The 19,831-nt window shown below is 47.3% G+C and overlaps 2 protein-coding genes and 2 long non-coding RNA genes across 7 annotated transcripts in view; 3 read left to right on the top strand and 1 right to left on the bottom strand.

Annotated features, from left to right (window-relative positions):
* FOSL2 (FOS like 2, AP-1 transcription factor subunit) overlaps positions 1 to 5,677 on the bottom strand; it is a 28,563-nt gene extending 22,886 nt beyond the window's left edge. The window contains exon 1 of one of the 3 annotated variants that reach the window (XM_083604614.1): positions 5,368 to 5,677. Coding sequence is in view for 1 of the 3 variants with exons in the window: in XM_083604612.1 (XP_083460738.1) it covers positions 3,063 to 3,161 (99 nt within the window). In the remaining 2 variants the exon portion in view is untranslated. Of the gene's footprint in view, positions 1 to 2,479; positions 2,791 to 3,062; positions 4,420 to 5,367 lie in introns of those variants that run through there. The other 2 variants (XM_083604612.1, XM_083604613.1) reach the window with 2 other exon arrangements.
* LOC310758387 (uncharacterized protein) overlaps positions 1 to 19,831 on the top strand; it is a 218,508-nt gene that overhangs the window by 40,200 nt on the left and 158,477 nt on the right. The window lies entirely within an intron of this gene.
* The window catches only part of LOC310758425, a 31,088-nt gene continuing 14,133 nt past the window's right edge, over positions 2,877 to 19,831 (top strand). Inside the window, exon 1 of the long non-coding RNA XR_014545770.1 lies at positions 2,877 to 2,986. This is a non-coding gene — a long non-coding RNA (uncharacterized lncRNA). The remainder of the gene's footprint in view (positions 2,987 to 19,831) is intronic.
* On the top strand, positions 12,171 to 19,176 carry LOC310758406. Of its 2 annotated transcripts, XR_014545743.1 has the most exons (3): positions 12,171 to 17,644; positions 17,889 to 18,122; positions 18,437 to 18,740. It is a non-coding gene; the product is annotated as an uncharacterized lncRNA (long non-coding RNA). The 2 variants fall into 2 exon arrangements; XR_014545742.1 differs by having other exon boundaries at positions 17,889 to 19,176.

Raw genomic sequence — 19,831 nt, 5'->3', positions numbered from 1 at the left:
CATCCTTGTCTTTAACTTGTTTCTTGGAAGAAGGTCTACTGATTTCTGTGGAGACTACACTAGCGTAGTAAGAACTGTTGTTTATGTATTTTCTACTCTAGAATCTTGATGCCTCTTCATAATCCTGAAATGATTTGTTTGTTTGTTTTAACATGCTGACATATTTAAGCCTGAAGATTATTGGGAGGGTGGAGAGAGAGAGAAAGAAGAGGACCTCGAAAAGAAGAGGAAAAAAGTATTTCAGCAGCCTTGCCAGCTTAGGACACTGGCAGAGCCCAAGGAAAAACATATTTGCCTCCAGAGATATTGCTTTTTAAAAAGTTGCTACTATTAAAAGAGAGAAAGAAATCACAATGAGAATAAAGTGGAATTGTATGCTTTTAGTCAATGTGGAAAAACATGCTTAGTGTTTCATTTACTCATCTCAGAAAACTGAATACTTATTTGTGAAAGGGAGAGAAGGGTCAAATCTTTCTGAAGGAACTGAGGAACCATGGGGGAGTGGGGGATAATACAATGTTCCTTTTGGTATGGACCTACAGAACCTTCCTCAAAGATACTGGCTGCTGCCCCACACATTTTTCAATGTCTTCTGGGAAATCAGCTTAAACAATTAAAAACAACCCCCCATTTTGCAAATAGAAATGAGTAAATAAAAGCACATTTAGACAAATATATCTAATTCATATAGCCTATCTCAACTTCAGCACTTGGAAAGAAACCAATTTTCCACATCTTTCTAGACCCTTTCCCAGGAAAGGGATCTAAAATGAAAAATACACAGATTTGTTTTCTTGTTTTCTACAGAGGGTCTTTCAAAATCACTGTAGCTTAATTCACAAACCCACTCGACTGAATCAAAGTGGATTTAAATCCGGCTTGGTGGCTAGACCTGTTTCTTTGCATTTCTCAAGCAGCCCAATCTTCGGAAGATGTCTCTTAATTTAATGCCCTTGATCTGCCACCAAGCCTGCAAAATATGATTAAAACTCCATTTCGGGGTGTGGGGTCCAAACAGCTGGCTTGCCAATACATTTGTCTCTCACGAATGCATATAAATATGTAAATCCGGGCCTGTGACCAAGGAACATTGGAGAGAGTCCTTTCATGTTCCATTTGCCATCTCTACACATGGAGGAAGCGAAAGAGCAACAGGTTAAAAGCAAATCCACCCAAAAAGTTATTGGATGTGCCATTCTTTCTCTCACTTTACATAATCCCAGCATCCTGCTTGTATAACCAAAGCCAAAGAAAGAGCTATTACTAAGGCGTACCCCTTCTCCACTGGGGTTCTAACTTCTGAAACTCCCTCAAAAATCCATTACAAACCATTTAGTTCATTCAGCTGTCATGGGCAAGGCAATCCATGTTTTCAGGTGATATTCAAGAAGTGATCAGGACCCCCCTATAGCCAAAAGCTTTTCTATTTTCCCAAGCCTACTGGATCTGAATCACATCAACCAATGGATAGGCTACAGATAAATATCGCCACACAAGGCTTCCTGGAATCCAAACCCACCACCTTTGAAAAGGTCGTTACAAATTGTGCTGCTACATTTCCTTGAGGTCTTGGGGCAGAAGTAAGACCCAACAAAGTCAATTTGAACTAGGGTGAAACTGCACTTCACAAGCTGATCACTTCTTCAAGCTTTCCAGCAATGTAAAAAGGAAGGTTGTTTTGAGGATTGCAGCATAACTTTTTTATTTTTGGGTTGGTGGGTGTCTGACTTATTTCCCCAGCATGCCCAGACAATGTGATTTTCTTCCACGCCTGCCACAACCGATGTTGAGACCGACACGTCCGTTTTTAGACTGTTTCCACTCCACCAGGAGTTTCAGTCCACATTAACAACGCACAGCAAAGCCCAAGTCAGCCCCATTGACTTCAATGCCGTGTCCTCCCAGGTAAAGAGGTCTAGGATTGCAGCCTGCATACGTCGGGCCCACACTTCCGGCAACTACTCACGGTTCCCCCTTTGTGCGCGTGTATTCCCCCCCCCCACCAATTTCCTACTGAGACAAACATTGTGGCCACCCCACCCCGCTGCTCTCCTGCCAGTGCGCACGTAGAGCACTGCTGGCGAAGAGGCGCGCGTCTGGGGCACTCCGACTCCTCACACCCTTGTCCTGCGCCCCCCTTCACCTCTCTTCCCGACGTGCTCGGAAACACACCCCGGGCAGATACCTCTGCACGTTACCCCGAACTGCCACTAGGCAAAAGGCCATCTCCCCTTTGGGCCAAGGAGAGGCACACCCAGAGGGTAGAGAGAAGACCCTCACCGGGATCTTAAGAGCGGCCGTGGGTTCCGTCCTCCCACTCCCATCCCCGTTTCCCCCGCACGTATGGACCGGTCCCCAATTCAGTCCCGCAATGGTTGCGAGCGCGCCGGGGTCTTTCTTCCTTCCAAGCGCACAGTTCCAGCAAAGGCTTGCAGAAGCAGCTCCGATCTCTTCCCCCGAGAGAAACCCCCGCGCTTACTTGTAGCCCCGATCGCCGCCTCGGCGGCTCCGCGTCGCAGCCCAGGCTGCCTCCCGGCTCTGGCGCCCTGGCGAGCTCGAAACTTCCAGCTCCGGCGCGGCTTTGCGCTCGCCCGCCCAAACTCTCGCAACAGCAGCAGCGCCGCCGCCGCCAAGCAGCCGCTTCCGCCTCCTTTTAAGGTGTCTCGGCGGCTGTTGGACTGGAGGCCAAAGGCGACGCGCCGCCGCCTCTCCTTCTTCGCCCTGATCTGCGACTGAGGGAGAGGTCGGAGCGCCCTCGCAGGAGGTGGACTGGGGTGTGGTTAGTGAACTTTGCTGTTTGGTTAAGGAGCCAGGAGCCGGGGAGGTGGCGGCGGCGGAGGCGCTCGCTCGCTCGTCGGAAAGGGGGAAAAGGACACGGGGGGAGAACAACCAGTATCAGGGACCTGGATTGCGCGAAATCACCTACGATCTCAGTATACGCAGAGCGAAAGGAAACCTGCTGAGATCACCTGAACTCCTCTTCCAGGTAAAATGCCCTCAGAGGCATTTCGAGATTTAAGAGGGAAAAGCATAGAGAGGGACCACTCCCCCCTCGCCCCTACCTGTTGAGCTGTGATGCTGTTGTAAGTTTCCGGGTGGCCTGGAGAACCGCTGCTGCCCCGGGAGGAGGTATCAAAGTTCCCTGGGAAATCCTGGTACATTGTCCGAGGTGAGAAATAAACTTTGAAATCTTAAAAAAAAACAAAAACCCGTGCACGCTGTTTGTTTGTTTTGTTCCTCAGTCCCTCCCTGTCTTGTTCGCTTCCGATCTTTTTATTTACTGCCTTAGGATTTTCCAAATGCACTCAAGTGGATCTGGCAGGGTGTTGCTCCCCCCTCCCTTTTCTCTATTTTAAGCAATGAAAAATAAGTCCTTTCCTGGTTTTTTGTTTCTTGCGACAGCAACTGTGGGAATTAAAAAATAAATCCAAAAAAACCTCCGCATATAGTGCAGAAGGGAAAAAAATGCACGCGCTCTAGAGGCAAATCATTGCTTCTCACGCGAGAATCAAAACAATATACTTATTAAAAAAATAGTTTTCCAAATGCGACTTTTATTTCTACAGAAGAGAAAGCTTGATGTATCTCGTTTGCCTTCCTTCCAACTTCCTGTGGAGATCTCCCTACTGCTTTCAAAGCCGCGGTCGCCCTGTAGTTTTTAAATCAGGAGCATCTAAACCTCCTGTATAATTAAGCCCTACAGAAAAGTGCCAGCTTCCTGCTCCAACTGGACTGGATGGATGACTCAGCCCGGGATCGGAGGCTCCTGATCGTTAGTTGTTGCTGCTTAAAAATACTCCCCCGAATTATTGATCCCTTAACCCTTGATGCTGCCCTTCTCGGCCATAAAAGCGATCTTTCTTTTCCCCTCCTTTCCCCCTCCCTCTCCTCTCTCTCTCTTTCTAGTATCCTTGTTCTCGGAGCTCCTTTACTCTCCCTGAATGAGTCAGTGCAATGGCATTAGTTCAAATCCACAGTCTTATTATTCCATCTCCCTGCCTCTGAAGAGCTGTACCATGTGGATTCGCAAACGTCAAACTCGCAGGCTTCTGGCCCCGCCCCGCGGAGCCTCCCACTTGGCGGAGGAGGGAGAACAGGGCCAGGGCGCGCTGTCCTTTCAGCCCCGCCGAGCCAAACCCAGCCCGGGCGGCTCCCCGCTCTCCTCGCCCCGTTTTCCGTCCCTGCGGAGGCGCAGCCCGGACCGTTCGCCTGGCGGGCTCCATTTCCCGGCCGCGGCCTCCTCGTGTCACATCCCCCGTCCCCTCCCAGCGCGTAGGCTTAGACTGTTCCATTGTCGCAGGTCGCCGTTGCCAAAGATGGTCATTTGCGTTGTACTACGCGAGCGCGGGTTTCCTTGGTTAGAGTGACGCGCTCGGAGAGGGATTCCCTGGTCGTCTGCAACAGACCGAGCTCCGCTTAAAGGGGAACAGGATCGAAACGCTAATAGTAATAATAATAATAATACTGGGGCGGCGGGGCGGGGGGAGAACGGTGAAGAGAAGCCGACACTTTATTCGTGGCGCCGGTGGGTTTTCTTAAATGCTGCTTGTGCAAAACTCGAGTGTGGGCGGCTTGCGCTATTGTGGCAGAATACACGGGCCGATTAGCACCGCGACCCAAAGCAAGGGCAGGGTGGGGAAGATTTGCATCAGGACGCATTGTTTGCAAAAGGGCGTTTGCTCCCTCCCAAGTACGTGCTACCGATCTTGGGTGGCATGTCAGGTTTAGCGTGTCGGGGAGTAGAAGCAGCGGCGGAGATAAAAAGAATCGCTGGTGCCGCGCAACTTGGCCGAAGCTTCGTACCGAGTCGGTTTGCCCCGCCCGCGCGGTACTCTCTTCGCCCGCTTATTCTTGTTATTCTTTGCCCCAAATGCAACTTGCAGTAATAGCCGACTCTTCTGTCGTAGAGCGGCCGCTCGATCTCATAACGCATTGCCCCGCCTGCTTCAAGTAGCGAGCTCCTAATGCCATTCAACTTATTATAATTGCAGCGCTGCCTCCTCTAGGAAGGAACTGAAATATCCCCATAGCCGTCCAGGCTTTTTCCTGGACCTGCTGGACGCGCCCCGTTTCCCTAAACTGCTCATGGTAGACCCCTAAATAAACCCGAGGTTATTTATTTGCAAGCCTCACTTGCCAACAGGCCGAGGAGGAAATGCGGACTTGGATAACATGAGATCGCGCAAGTCTATGAAGTCCCGTGAAAACGCGCACGGGGAGGAGCTTATTTCAAGATCGACATGTTTAGACTTGTGCAGAAGCCCCATCGGACTCAGTGGGCCTCACTTCCAAGTAAACATACGTTGGGTTGCAAGAGCCCTGTTCACTTGCCTGAGAAGCAGCCCCGATGAACTCTGGAGGGCTTACCTCTGAGTAGTGAGCACACACAGGATCGGGCCCAAAGAACCTTAAAAGAAACGCAGACCAAACGATACACGTGTCGTAGGCGCTTGCGAAGGCGAGCTCACACGATCCACGCCTGATGGCTGCACTTTGCCAAAGTGGGCGCGGAACTGCAGCCGCCGCCAGAAATGTCCTGAGCGGCGTAAACCGTTTGAGAAGGGTAAACAGCTCGGAATCCGCCCGTATTGCTGGGATTCCGGCTAAGAGCCGACACGGGGACTTGGTCGCGTCCCGTCAGCGGCTGCTAGGCCGCTGCCACCCCTGGCTGGAGAGAGAGACGCACGCTGTCCCCTTTCCCTTCCTTCGGGCCCGCCCCTTCCAGGAATGCCTCCCCGGTGGGAGGAGCGCTTTGTGGCTGAGTTGTGCTGCCGCCGCCGCTGTTGCTGCTTTGCACGCACGCACGGCCGGGCGGCGTTGCCTGCTGGGCTCGGGTGTCTTCCAGTAAAGTTACGTGGCTGCTGGCTAACCCCCAGAGATCAAGGAGTTTTACTATGGAATTTGGGACGGTCGCTGCTGATGCAACCGTGCAAGGCTTTGCGTTCGCGGCGAGCAAGCAGGGGAGGCTGCGGGCGGGAAATGCAGCGGGGGCAAATCCTGGACGGAGCCGCGGGGAAGAGGGGATGGGCGCTGGAATTTCCCACCGAAGATTACGTCTGCCCCAACCTTTCCTACCCCCCCTTTTTTGAGGGGGCGGGGGAAACAAGGGCTCCCCAGGAAGTGAGGCGCGAACTGTTCCCGCTGCGTTTGTTTGTTTTGTGTGTTTGGAAATTGGCTTTTTTTTTTTTTGCATTGGTAAAGAGCCGTTTCGAACAAAGGCAAGCATTTCAGGAGAGTTAGAAGGAAACGCTTGAGAAAGAAAGCCTCAGGCTGTAGGGCTTGCAGGATGCCAAGGACCAGATGAATGTCGAAAATTACCATTTTCATAACGACAACAACAATGGAATGCCTATTAACAACAACAACAGCAATAATAATGGAATGCCTATTAACAACAACAACAGCAATAATAATGGAATGCCTATCATAATATAAAGTTGCTTCCAGAAGTGTATGTAGGTCATTATCAGCAAACACGCACAAATTAAAAATATTGTGGTCCTTTTAAAAAAAGGGGGGATTGTTGTGATAAATTTATGGGGCATAAGGCTATCATTGGCTACTAGCCAGGGTAGCTATATTCTGCCGTCAGTGTGGGGGTCAATAGACTCCTGTATACCAGTTACTCAAATTGCAGGTGCAAAGTGCGCTATTGCCCTGAAGTCTGGGACCTTATGAGCAACGGTTGAAGGAGTTGGGTGTGTTTAGTTTGGCAAAGCGGAGACTGAGGATATTCCATAGCGGGTGGCGCTGTGGGTTAAACCACAGAGCCTAGGGCTTGCTGATCAGAAGGTCAGCGGTTCGAATCCCCGCGAAGGGGTGAGCTCCCGTTGCTCGGTCCCTGCTCCTGCCAACCTAGCAGTTCGAAAGCACGTCAAAGTGCAAGTAGATAAGGTAGGTAAGGTAAACGGCGGGAAGGTAAACGGCGTTTCTGTGTGCTGCTCTGGTTTGCCAGAAGCGGCTCCCTCGGCCAATAAAGTGAGATGAGCGCCGCAACCCCAGAGTTGGTCACGACTGGACCTAATGGTCAGGGGTCCCTTTACCTTTAATATCTGAAGGGCTGTCACATGGTGGATGGAGCAAGCTTGTTTTCTCCTGCTCTGGAGGGTAGGACTCGAACCAAGGGCTTCAAGTTGCAAGAAAGGAGATTCCAACTAAACCTCAGAAGTAACATTCTGACAGTAAAAGCTGTTTGATAGTGGAACGGACTCCTTTGGAAGGTGGTCGACTCTCCTTGGAGGTCTTTTAAGCAGAGGTTGGGCAGTTGTCATGCATGATTTAGTTAAGATTCCTGCATTGCAGGGGGTTGGACTAGATGACCCTTGGGGTCCCTTCCAACTCTACAGTTCTCTGATTCCATGATTCCTGCTTGTGGGCTCCCCACATCTCGTTGGCCGCTGTTAGAACAGGATGATGGACTAGATGGGCTTTGGCCCGATCCAAAAGGCTCTTACGTTCTTATTGTGGCTTTGTGATGGGGTGGGCTGTGGTGCAGGGATGGGGAACATGTGGCCATCCAGCTGAGCAACTGGCCATGTTGGCTGAGGCTGGTGGAAGGTGGAGTTAAACATCTGGAGAGACACAGAACCCACCAGCCCTGCTCTAGCTCACGAAAGCACCTGCCACAATCAGTTTGCTAGTTTTTAAGGTTCTACGAGACTTGTAGAACCTTAAAAACCCTCAAAATGGGAGGGTTCTGAGATTCTGCTGGTGCTTCTTCCTATCCCTCCACCACAGTGAGCCAAATAAAAGCTGAACATCATGAAAACAGTGTAGGGAGCAGGAAATATCCAGGACAAAGGTCATGCTGTAAGGGACTCCACCCTTCACTAATTATTGACTCCATATATGGAGTTATGGGCTCCGTTTCTGAAAGGGACATGCTGTTCCACATCAGTACTTTTATGGCTCTCAATCCGAAAACTTGCTGAGCCAGTAGATATGTCTGAGAGGTGAATGGATCAATGGACCATCACCTCCTAAGAAAAGATGGAAGGGAATTCTCTTCCTACTTTATGCAGCAGTTTTGTCTGCCAGAGCACAACTGCTGAGTCCCGTAATAACTGCTCTTTATCCTGACTCCATTGTAGCTGTATATTAGATACCTCCTTTATTGCAAAAAGTCTGTGGATAATGAACATGTGACAATTGATCCGAGAATCAAAGGATTAATAGACAGCCTTGGAGCAAAGTGTGGTGGTGATTAGCTTCCCAAAGACAACATGTCCTCAGATGTCCTGAGGAAGGGAGGCCCAAGCCATGTGGACTTAAAAACTAGAGCCTGGAACTTGTTGGCGTAATGGAAGCTGTGGGACGACATGCTTGCAGTTATTGTCCATCATTTAATCAGCAGCACTTGACTGGCAATATTTTTTATTAACCTTAGCGACAGAGCAGACCTGGTCTTTAACATCTCCATATTCTAGGCAAGAGAAAGTGGCTTGCCGAAGGCCACCCAATGAATTCTTGAACCAGCAGCTTTTCAGTACAGTGGTACCTCGGGTTACATACGCTTCAGGTTACAGACTCTGCTAACCCAGAAATAGTACCTCAGGTTAAGAACTTTGCTTCAGGATGAGAACAGAAATCGCACGGCGGCAGCGGAAGGCCCCATTAACTAAAGTGGTACCTCTGGTTAAGAACAGTTTCAGGTTAAGAATGGACCTCCAGAGTGAATTAAGTTCTTAACCTGAGATACCACTGTATAGCAGACAAGTCTTAGGAGTAATCTACTGCTCAAAGCTGTCTGGGTTCAATTTGGATTGGTCCAGTTTTCTCATTGTGGAAATCTTATGGGTAAAGGGGTGTAGCTGAGTGGTAGAGGTTTGCAGGCAGATGGTCCCAGCTTCAGTCAGCAGCATCTCCATCCAGGTAGTCTAGACCCGTCTGAAATTCTGGAGAGCCACTTGCCAGATAGTGCAAACAGTACTGAGCTTAGACTGGATCAGCAGTTGGACCCAGTACAGTTGTTGTTTAGTCGTTTAGTCGTGTCCGACTCTTCATGACCCCATGGACCAGAGCACGCCAGGCACTCCTGTCTTCCACTGCCTCCCGCAGTTTGGTCAAACTCATGCTGGTAGCTTCGAAGACACTATCCAACCATCTCATCCTCTGTCGTCCCCTTCTCCTTGTGCCCTCAATCTTTCCCAGCGTCAGGGTCTTTTCCAGGGAGTCTTCTCTTCTCATGAGGTGGCCAAAGTATTGGAGCCTCAGCTTCACGATCTGTCCTTCCAGTGAGCACTCAGGGCTAATTTCCTTCAGAATGGATGTGTTTGATCTTCTTGCAGTCCATGGGACTCTCAAGAGTGTCCTCCAGCACCATAATTCAAAAGACCCAGTATAGAGCAACTTCCTATTTCCTATTTTAAGGACAACTCTCAGATTAGAGGCATGCTCTTGGTACAGTATGTTTTTTTGCCTGTGGGAGGTCCCAGGTTGAGTCGCTGATATCTCCAGGCAGGGCTGTAAAAGGCTCCTGTCTAAAATCTCGGCAAGTCGCTGCCAATTAGTGTAGACAATACTGAACTAGATAGACACTGTATGAGTCAGCTTCCTATGTGCGGCTAAGGCCTTAAAACTGTTTGGGGCTTCCTGTTCTGTTCCCCTTGGCTAGCCCAGACCTACAAATATTTACTTAGAAGGTGGTTGCCTGTGGCTCTTGAGCACAGCTGTACCTTTCCTAGCCTCAAGAGGGAGGGGAAACTCTTGCCTCCAGCCAGCTAGAACTGCTGTCTTTTGGGCTGATGGCTCAGGTTTGGCCTCTTGAGAAAAACACTCGGGTTCCTGCCATTCAAGACGCTGATTCTGGGCCAACTGCTCTGTACTCCAGGCAGCTTAGTGGCAATTCTATGCATATATGTCTTTACTTATGCATGTATGTCTTTACTTAGGGTATCTACTCAAGAGTAGACCCATTGAAGTAAATGGACACGACTCACTTAGATTCGTTCATTTCAGTTGGTCGGCTCTTGAGGAGGACCCAGTTGAAAACAACCCTTGAGATTCCGTTTCCATTCTCCTCACTAAAACGTTTACATCCTGCCTGTCTACAACAGGCTCATGGCAGCAGCTAACAAAATCAGTGAGAAGAAGAGCAAGTTAGCCATTTACAAAGCAAACAAACCACTAAAACAGCATAAAAAACTAAAGCGGCAGAGAGGTACGATTTTAAAAATAGAAACTGTTACTGCAATGGTTTGCCTAGCCAAGCTGAAAACCATGTCAGGAGGGAGCGCCCATCATCTCCGGAAAGCCTTTTGGTTGGAAGCTGCCTAGAGTGTCTGGGGCAACCCAGTCAAATGGGCAACCCAGTCAAATGGTTAAACCAGCCTTAGAATGTAGGAATAGTCCTGCTAGATCCCACAGAGACAACCCAAATGCCTATGGGAAGCCCATAAGCAGAGCGTAAGAGAAATAGCCCTCTCCCTGTGCTGTTTCCCAGTGACTTCAACAGTGTCTAGGCAACACAATGACCATATGCATACGTAATAGACAATCTTTATAGAATTCCTTCAAATCATAAAAAGTTCAGAATGAAATCTTTAGTATCAAAGTCTCTGAAAATCTTTAAATGAAGCAAGGTACCAAACTTTGTACGGTGGAAGACAAGCTGTGAAGCTTTGTGTATTCAACAATGATGCCCAACACTGAACAGTAATTCCGGATATTGACTACTGTTTCGTAGAATTCTTTGTCAGCGTGGTGGGTGGATATAGAATGCTTCATAAACCCATCTTATTTCAAATGAATGTATATAAATGAAAATATCAAATGCTGTGGAACAGTGCCCAGTTTCCCAGTGACTGGCTTTCAGGGGCATACTTTTCATGCTCAAGGCAGCATACAGCCTTTGCAACTAGCCAGGGGCGTTGCATAGAGGGGGCTGGGGGGGCCATGAACCCCGGGTGCATTTTTGAGAGGGGGAGCAACCAGCTGCCCCCCTCCCAGTCTCCCTTATTGGAGTCTGGCTCCAAGGGAGCTGCCTTGCGCCCAGCCCCAGCTCCGCTTCTGGGTCAGGTCTGTCTCGGGAGGCAGAGAAAAGGAGGGGAATTGCAGTTGCCACCCCTCTCCTCAGCTGGGCAGCGTCGTACCCGACCCGGGCAGTGGGAACGTATGCTCTGCTGCTGCAACTAGCAGCTGTGTGGTGACTCTACTTTCCATTGATTTGTCTTACCCCTTTTATATAAAGCTGTCCAAGTTGGTGTCCATCGCTAAATCCTGTGGCAGCAGATAGCATCATTTAATGAGGGAGTGCACCCTTTTGCCTCTCCTTAATTGCCCACCATTCATCGGCTGAGTCCATGCTCTAGTAACATGAGAGAGGGAGGATAAGCCTTGGTCAGTATCATGCATCTCTACCACATCTCCCCTTTATCCCTGTGCTTTCCAGGCACAGGAGAAGCGTGGATGGGCCCTCAGTAGAAGGCAGCTTCCTATGTTCCTAAGCCTAGGCCAGCCAGCCAGCAGGGACTTCCTGATTGGATCTCCCGTGTGTTGAATGAACATGGACAATTCACACAGAATAGAGATCAGCAGCGAAAGACTCCTGAGCCAAAACTGGTCCCCCACCCCAGTTGCCAAACTAGAAAGGAAAAAATAATAGCAACTGGCAGCTATGGCAATGGCTCGTGGCTCCAAAAGGGTGTGGGAGAATGTGATGCTTATGACCAAAACCAAGATGAAGATCTACCAGGCTTGTTCTGTTGAGCATGTTGCTATATGGAAGCAAGTCTTGGGCAACTTGGAACCACCAAGAGCAACGCCTCAACACCTGTCAAGGTTCAGGGAATCCTATCCCTCCCCCAGTGGTGGCAAAAAAAAGCAGGTAACAAGAAGAGTCCTAGCTACAGAATTTATTCCGGATTTACAGAGAGAGAGAAAGGAATGTAAAGGTAAAGAGATCCCTGACCATTAGGTCCAGTCGCAGACGACTGGGGTTTCGGCGGTCATCTCGCTTTATTGGCCGAGGGAGCTGGCGTACAGCTTCCGGGTCATGTGGCCAGCATGACTAAGCCGCTTCTGGAGAACCAGAGCAGCGCACGGAAACGCCGTTTACCTTCCCGCCGGAGCGGTACCTATTTATCTACTTGACTTTTGACATGCTTTCGAACTGCTAGGTTGGCAGGAGCAGGGACTGAGCAACGGGACCTCACCCCATCGCTGGGATTCGAACCGCCAACCTTCTGATCGGCAAGCCCAAGGCTCAGTGGTCTAATAAGTAGTCCCTATTAATTAATGGCATTGCTCCGAGTAATTTCCTCCTCCCATTTTACTCTCCGTCATCTGCAGCTCCACCCCTCATACGGTGGCTGTGTAAGGCCCTTTCCGCTTTCTGCTCTTCCACTTCCACAGCCCTCCTGGTTCTAGGAGAAGGGGGGTGGGAATGCTTTCTAATGATAACGTGTCAGCCAGCTGTTCTGGCTCTGATGTTTCCCCCGCCTCCCCTTCCGTTATCTCTCATCTGTGTCTTTCTTTCGTCTCAGAGTCATGACCTTCTGTTGTTGTAAATCTATACTGTCCTTTTTTCGGGAAGGTTTGTGGGGGGTAGCCTCCACCATTCCTCTTCAGCCCAGCCCCCGACCACACCTGACACATGCACTGCATCACATTCTCAGCATGTTTGCTCTCCTGTCTCAGCAGCATCTACGCTGGCTTGGTCACGTCCACAGAATGGAAGAAGGCAGGATCTCCAAGGATGCTGGGGAGCTGGCTTCAGGCACCAGGTCCATTGGCCGGCCAACTCTTGTGTTACAAAGATAACATGAGGGCTGGCAACGTCAACCCTGCCATGTGAGAATCCCTTTTAGATGACTGTGGTGCCTGAGACAGGTCACGCATCCACAGCAGTAACCAGAGGAGGAACGAATGCTGGGAGGAGCGCAGAAAGAAGGAAAACCATGATACAGAAACCTGCATCAGCACAACCGGACGCCTTCATCTGCCCCAGCTGCAACAAAACATCCTTCTCCTGTATCAGTCACTGCAACCACAGCAGGCACAGTAACCTTCCAATAGTTTGACTTCACCCCCAACGGCACACTCCATTGTCTCCCCGAGACAGACAGATGCCAACAACAATGGAGAATTGGTGGCCCTCTAGTCACCCCTGGGGAGCAGGGAGAGTTTCCGTATCTTCATCTCCATGTAAAACTACCTCCTCCTCCACAGACCTCCAGAGCAGATGAGGTTTCTGAGCTTTACAAACAGGTAATTCACCCGAGCAGGTCTCATTTAAAAGCTAAGAAGTAGAGTTTTATTGGTATATTCTATATTTCACTATAACCACCAGTAAACCACCCAGGCCAGAAGCACAGATCAGGGTGTACATTTAATTAACCAAGTAATAAGCTGTTTGTGTGGGGTTCCATAAGTTCAGAATCTGGTGGATCAAATTAATCCCCATTTTACCCTGCGGATTGAACAGGGAGCTGGGAATTGGATCCCACTCAATATTTCTGTCTCTTTTTGCAGGGCAATCTTGCCTGCCTGGGGTTACCCTTCTGCTGGATTGGTGTATCTTTATCACCACATGAGGGTGGAGGGCCACTTAATTAATTTTTCAAAGAGCTCTGAGCAAAGGGACCCATTAGAGCACAAAGCTGCGTTAATTACACATCTCTCATCTTAAGTATTTTAATAAACTCTCTTTCGCAGTAACAATTAACAGCATTCCTCTCAACAGACACCGGCGATTTGTTAGGAGCCGAGCCGGCAAGTACAGGTCACTGCAGCATGTGGTGTGTCTGAATAGGAACCTAAAAATCAGCATTTCCCTTCACAGCATGGATAACAAATATAGAAACACTTGTGACCCTCCCCCCTTAACTTTAGATGTGACTAAATCCCACAGTTTCCTGCATGTGACATGGTGCGTTGAGTACATGGATTCTGTAGGGGAGAAATATTTTCCTAAAAAGTTCTAAGCAATCAGCTGCTTTTGAACCTTTTAACAGCTTAGCATGAATGCAGTAGCATGGGGATACATACTTGACTTCAGTTAATCTTTCTTTCATAACATTTGTATGCTACTTGATTGTAAAAACACACACACAACCTCAAAGAAGTTTACCAAAAATAAAACAGTAAAATTAAAGGGAGGGCGGAATCACAAACATACTTTAAAACATACAAAAGTTAAAAAACTAAAACAAATTAGAATTACCTCAACTTTCTAAGGGTCTGGGTAATAATTCATTTATACCCTGCCCATCCAGCTGGGTTTCCCCAGCCACTCTGGGCATCTCCCAACAGAATATTAAAAACAGGAGAAAACATCAAACATTAAAAGCTTCCCTAAACAGGGCTGCCTTCAGATGCCTTCTAAAAGTCAGGTAGTTGTTTATTTCCTTGACATCTGGTGGGAGGGTGTTCCACAGGGCAGGCGCCACCATTGAGAAGGCCCTCTGCCTGGTTCCCTGTAACCTCGCTTCTCGCAGGAAGGGAACCACTGGAAGGCCCTTAGAGGAGGACCTCAGTGTCCGGGCTGAATGATGGGGTAGAGACGCTTATCTAAACAATGTTTTTAGCAGGTGCTCCAAAAAGAATACAGTGAAGGCATCTGCTTGATCTCAATAGTCCCTATCTCTTAACAGATGCATGCCTGTTCCATTGAACATCCTATTGAGTTCAATTGAATTGACTTGCAGGAAGGTTGGCTAAGATTACAATCTAAAATGAGGGTGACGTGAGGTTCTTTCCTCTTATGGTTATTACTTGGAGCCTCCGTGTTAGTTATTAATAATAAATTCAAAACTGTATGGTTCTTGAAAGCATGCCAGTTAAGAATCAAGCCTAAATAAAGTGCAGCAAATGATTAATTAAAAACAACAACCAACAATTTGTTAAATACAAGTTCTCATAAAAACTGCAGAAAGCAAGCATCATCTTGGAAAAAAAACAGCATTCTAGGGTAAAAATAAAATAAAATGTATTTACCCAGGAGGGAAGAAAAATAAATTTGGGAAAATAACAAGTGGAAATGCAGCAGTGCTGCTACTTTAGAGACTATTAAAAAGGCCTATTAAGATGGGATGTGTATGTTTCTTAGACTTCCCCTAGAGAATCCAACTAGCACTTTGCACATCTCCTTTAACTGCTGTGCAAATTGAGAGAAGCTTAAATTCCAATGATCAAATCCCATTAGGCTGTCCTCTTCAGATGTACTCTTTCTCTGTGAGTGGAAGAAAGCAAGGTCTTTTGCCTGTTTGTTTCTATTTCTGGTGATCGCCAAAGAAAGCAATCAAGCTCGTTTGGGGAAGGCTGGTAAGAAATAGCATAAAAGCCCAAAACTTTTTAACACCTGAAAAGCCAGGCGCTCATAAACAAAGCTCCTCCTGCTGCTGCTGCTGTCAGATGCTTTGTTTTCCAGACCACTGAAGAAGAAGAAAGTGCCTTGGTCCAAAATTAGCTGGTCTTTTTCATGCAGTGCCTATCTTTAGAGGAGGTGTTGGTAGAACTACAAAAATAGACCATTTTCAGCAGCCAGTTTGTGTTATATTTAGGCAGTGGGATGGTGGGGGTGCTCTAACAGGCACAGTGAGACAGTGACTCTTCCCCCTTTGGACTGTACATTAAACAGATAAGAGACGCATGTGCTTGAGCTATCCTAGGGGGAAAGAGAATTGGTCCAAGATGCAAAAGAAATTGGCCTGCAGTGCTTACGAGGTGCATGGGAAGAAGCATTGGGGTAAAAGTAATCTCCTTTGCAAACGCTTCTTGTTTTGGTTATCTCCTGTCTTCAGCTGTCAGTTTAATCACCGAGCTGGAAAAACTGCCTTGGAGAGGGGGGGGGGCTGTTTATGCCAGGTGACTTCAACAGGGGCTGGCATAACGATGTTTCAGAATTCCGCTTAGAATTTGTCAGGGCTTTTAAAGAAGGGGTCTAGCCTCTGGCATTTTGGCACTCAAGGCAAAGCAGTGAAATTCTTCCCAATAGGAGAATGTGGAACTATTGAATGGCCATCCTGGGGACTGAGGTGGCACACATCATTTGCTTTCTAGCACTGCAAACCGGATGGCCACCAAGTGTCGGCCAAACAATTCCAGCAATTGGTTTAGAGCAGTGTTTCCCAACCTTGGGTCTCTAGCTGTTTTCAGACTACATTTCCCATCTTCCTTAACCACTGGCCTTGCTAGCTAGGGATGGTGGGAGTTGTAGTCCAAAAAACAGCTGGAGACCCAAGGCTGGGAAATACTGGTTTAGAGCACCACAGAGTTGCGGAGGTAGAGTGGGGTCCACAGCTGGTTGAACAGCAGTACCCAGTGTGTGTTCATTGAGTGGCAGGGTGTGGTTGTAGGCAGGATGAGGACCAATAAGATGAAGCTACATCCTTTGTAGATAGAGACACTGTGGTGGCCAGGTCGGAGAATTGGAAATTGTACCTGTTCTGCATGGGATTGCACTTCTTCTGAACAAACAGGTACATGGTTCATGGGTGATCTTGGAACTTTGTCTATGGAGGTCCAGGTAACCCTCATTAAAAAAAAGAGTGCCTGCCACCAGCTTTGGCTGGTGCATCAACTGTGCCCCTTCCTGGACAGGGTTAGTTTAGCCTCTGTGATACATGTGCTGGTAATCTCACATTGAGACTACAGTAATGCACTCAATGTGGGTCTTTCCTTATGGGTGTTCTAGAAGCTGCAGCTGTACCAGAACGCTGCAGCCTGGATGGAAGGTGGTCCCCCTTTCTGGGCACATATCACACCCATGCTAAGGGATCTGCAGTTGCTGCCTGTAAGCCACCAAGTCAGTTGTAAGGTCTTCTTGTTTTACATATGAAGCCCTAAACCACTCTGAACCAGACTACTTGACTTTGCCTGCATTGCCCAGTAAGAGCATTTAGATAAATGGAACGCAGTTAGCCTTGCCATGGGCGAAGGTTTATCAGTTTGCAGTGATGTGAGGCGGGCCTTTTCACTGGTGCTGTGGAATGCCCTCCCTGCTGAAATATGAGAGGCATTCTTCTAGCTTTGGGAGATGAACCTGCTTACATAGGCATTTCCCATCACCTCCCAACCCAAATTGTTTCAATTACTGGGTTGTTTTATTGTGCGTGCGGTATAATTGTGTCTTTTAATGGTGGATTTTTATATTTTAATGCTTGTTTAATTGTTTTTAAACGTGTAAATTACTTAGAAGCCTATTTCAGCATCAAGTGATAGATAGATAGATAGATAGATAGATAGATAGATAGATAGACAGACAGACAGAGGCCTCATACGAACCTGGGGTAGGTGCAAAATGGAATGTTTTTTTGCTTTTCAACTTTGGTGTAAATGATTTGGATGAGGGCATAGAGGGGATGCTTTTTAGATTTGCAGGTGTTGTGAGGCTGGTATGGGTAGTTAATGTCATAGAAGACGCAATCTATATTCAAAACAGTTTCTGTCAGTCTGGAACTCTGGGCCATGAAATTCAACAGAGATAAATGTAATGTCTTGCATTTAGATTTTTTAAAAATCAAAGGCATGTTTATGGGATGAGGTAGACACCTCTGTAATCCCATCAGTATTGGACTCTGCTTTGAAGCTAGAAAAAACTGTTGTATCCATAGATGGCCTGAGATGTCTGCTATGTCAATAGTCAAGAGATCTGGTTGGTTTTGTGTGGGGAGCTGTGTGGCTTGCAGGCTTCCAGTGTACAGTGGTACCTCGGGTTAAGTACTTAATTTGTTCCGGAGGTTTGTTCTTAACCTGAAACAGTTCTTAACCTGAAGCACCACTTTAGCTAATGGGGCCTCCTGCTGCTGCTGTGCCGCCGGACCACGATTTCTGTTCTCATCCTGAAGCAAAGTTCTTAACCTGAGGTACTATTTCTGGGTTAGCGGAGTCTGTAACCTGAAGCGTATGTAACCTGATGCGTATGTAACCGAAGGTACCACTGTGCTGAGTTAGTGTGCCTGAGATCCAGAAAAAAATGCTTTCTAGAAGCACCTTTAAACATGACTGTTTTCCTGCACAGGTATCGTGTCTGTATCATGTATCATAGAATATGTGCTTTTTTCCCACATGGAAATGTAGTAATGTAAGAAAATTGCCATGTGAAAAGCATGCAGTTGGGACGAGCCATCGGGTTACTACTACTACTGTCAATTGGCACTTAAATACTCCCTTGGCACTAAGCGGTTATAAATTAATAAATAGCAAAAACAGAAATATAAATATAATTTAATGCAGACGTGCTAATTGCTATCAAAAAGCTTACTAACCAGGTTTTCCAAAGAGCACTCAAGACAGCGATGGCTCTTTGTTAACTGCGCAGACATGTCCTCTATAACTATCACAGTTTTAGGGAGTGACTCTTATGGACTAGAACCACCCATGAAAAATTGCATTGGATTCAGCAGTTTTTGCTGTATGAGCCGAAGTGGACTGCCTTACCCAGTAACCAGTGCTCTTGCACATACACACACACAGGGGCGTAGAAAAGGGGGGGCAGGCCGTCCCAGGTGCCATCATGGAGGGGGGTGACAAATTATCAAGGAACAATTACTGCCCTACTAGGGCGGTTCATAAAAAACCTTTTTTTTAAAAAAATGCCTGCTCCAAAGGTCTTTTCTTACTACACTAGGGATTATATAGATACATATGAAATTTCATGCATATCAGTTAATATCTTGACCCTCCTCCACGAAAATAGCTGTTTACTTGGCCGTTTTCCTATGTCGTGAAGGCTGAAATTTCAACAAAGCACGTGCCTTTGCTAGACTCTTTTCGGGCACCTGCTACAAGCATTCTTCTTTAGGCAAGCATATCTAGATGCTTAGGGAGTTGAAGAGATTTTAATTGTAATATTTTAGCTTTTGTATGTTTTAAAGTAGGATTGTTACCGTATTTTTTCTTGATTTTACTGCTGTGGGTTTTTTTGTTTTTGTTTTTAAAAAAACATTATTAAATAAACAATAAATATAAATAAAATAACACAAGCCAAAACACAATCCATCCTGTAGATTTAAGTATCTGTCCATAGTCGCCTACTTGTTATCAGAGGCTCAGAATCCACATTCCTTTGTAAGAAAATATGAAATAACGTAAAACCATTTTTTCAGGTCAAACCCCCCCCCAACCAACAATGTGGTTTTCCGCACCAGGTACCACCTGACCTTCCTACCCCTCTGCGCGCGCGCACACACACACACACACACACACACAGCAAAATCTATTCATCCCATGAGAAAATAACCAGCAGCATGTAGCATTTGAGATCTGTTGGCGATAAAGTACTTTTGCAATAAACTGCTTGGCCAAAGTAACTTTAAACAAGCCTGGTTTACAGTGCCCTAGACATACATCCAGAGTTGCTTGCATTGAGCAATAAAACAATCTGTTTCCAAAAAAATAAATAAAAAACAAGAGATAACATGCATGCTTGCTAAGTCCAGTCTTGCCTGAGCATTAAGCAAGTTAAGACCAAACCAAGTTGCAGGGCAAGGGAGGATCATTGACAGGCAAATGAGCAAGGTTTTGGTGCTTCATGTTCCAGGGACTCAGTGGCACTTTGCAGAACCGAGCAAATAACTAAAATTACACCCTCACTTTAATTAATACTCATCCCTAGGAACCAAGGGCCTTGGGCCATTGGTGGGTCAGGCTCTTTTTGACTAAAGTAACAGAGCCAGGAATGGCAGCAGAAGCTAAACTCCCACACTCCAACCCTCTGTTATGGCAATGGTACTTTTATGTTGCTGTTGTGGCAGCACCAGATTACCGTGCAATGCTGCAATTTTGAAATGCACAAAGCCAGAAGGAAGTCCCTTCTTCATAGAATTTCGTTTGTGCATATATTTTAGGGTGCAAAGAGGGATGGAGTGTTCCAGTGGTCTTACGGGATTTG

Source organism: Podarcis filfolensis, assembly GCF_964270895.1.
Source record: "Podarcis filfolensis genome assembly, chromosome: 3".
Classification (NCBI taxonomy): domain Eukaryota; kingdom Metazoa; phylum Chordata; class Lepidosauria; order Squamata; family Lacertidae; genus Podarcis; species Podarcis filfolensis.
Note: the sequence above shows the minus strand (reverse complement) of the source record. Positions and strands in the feature narration are given on the sequence as shown.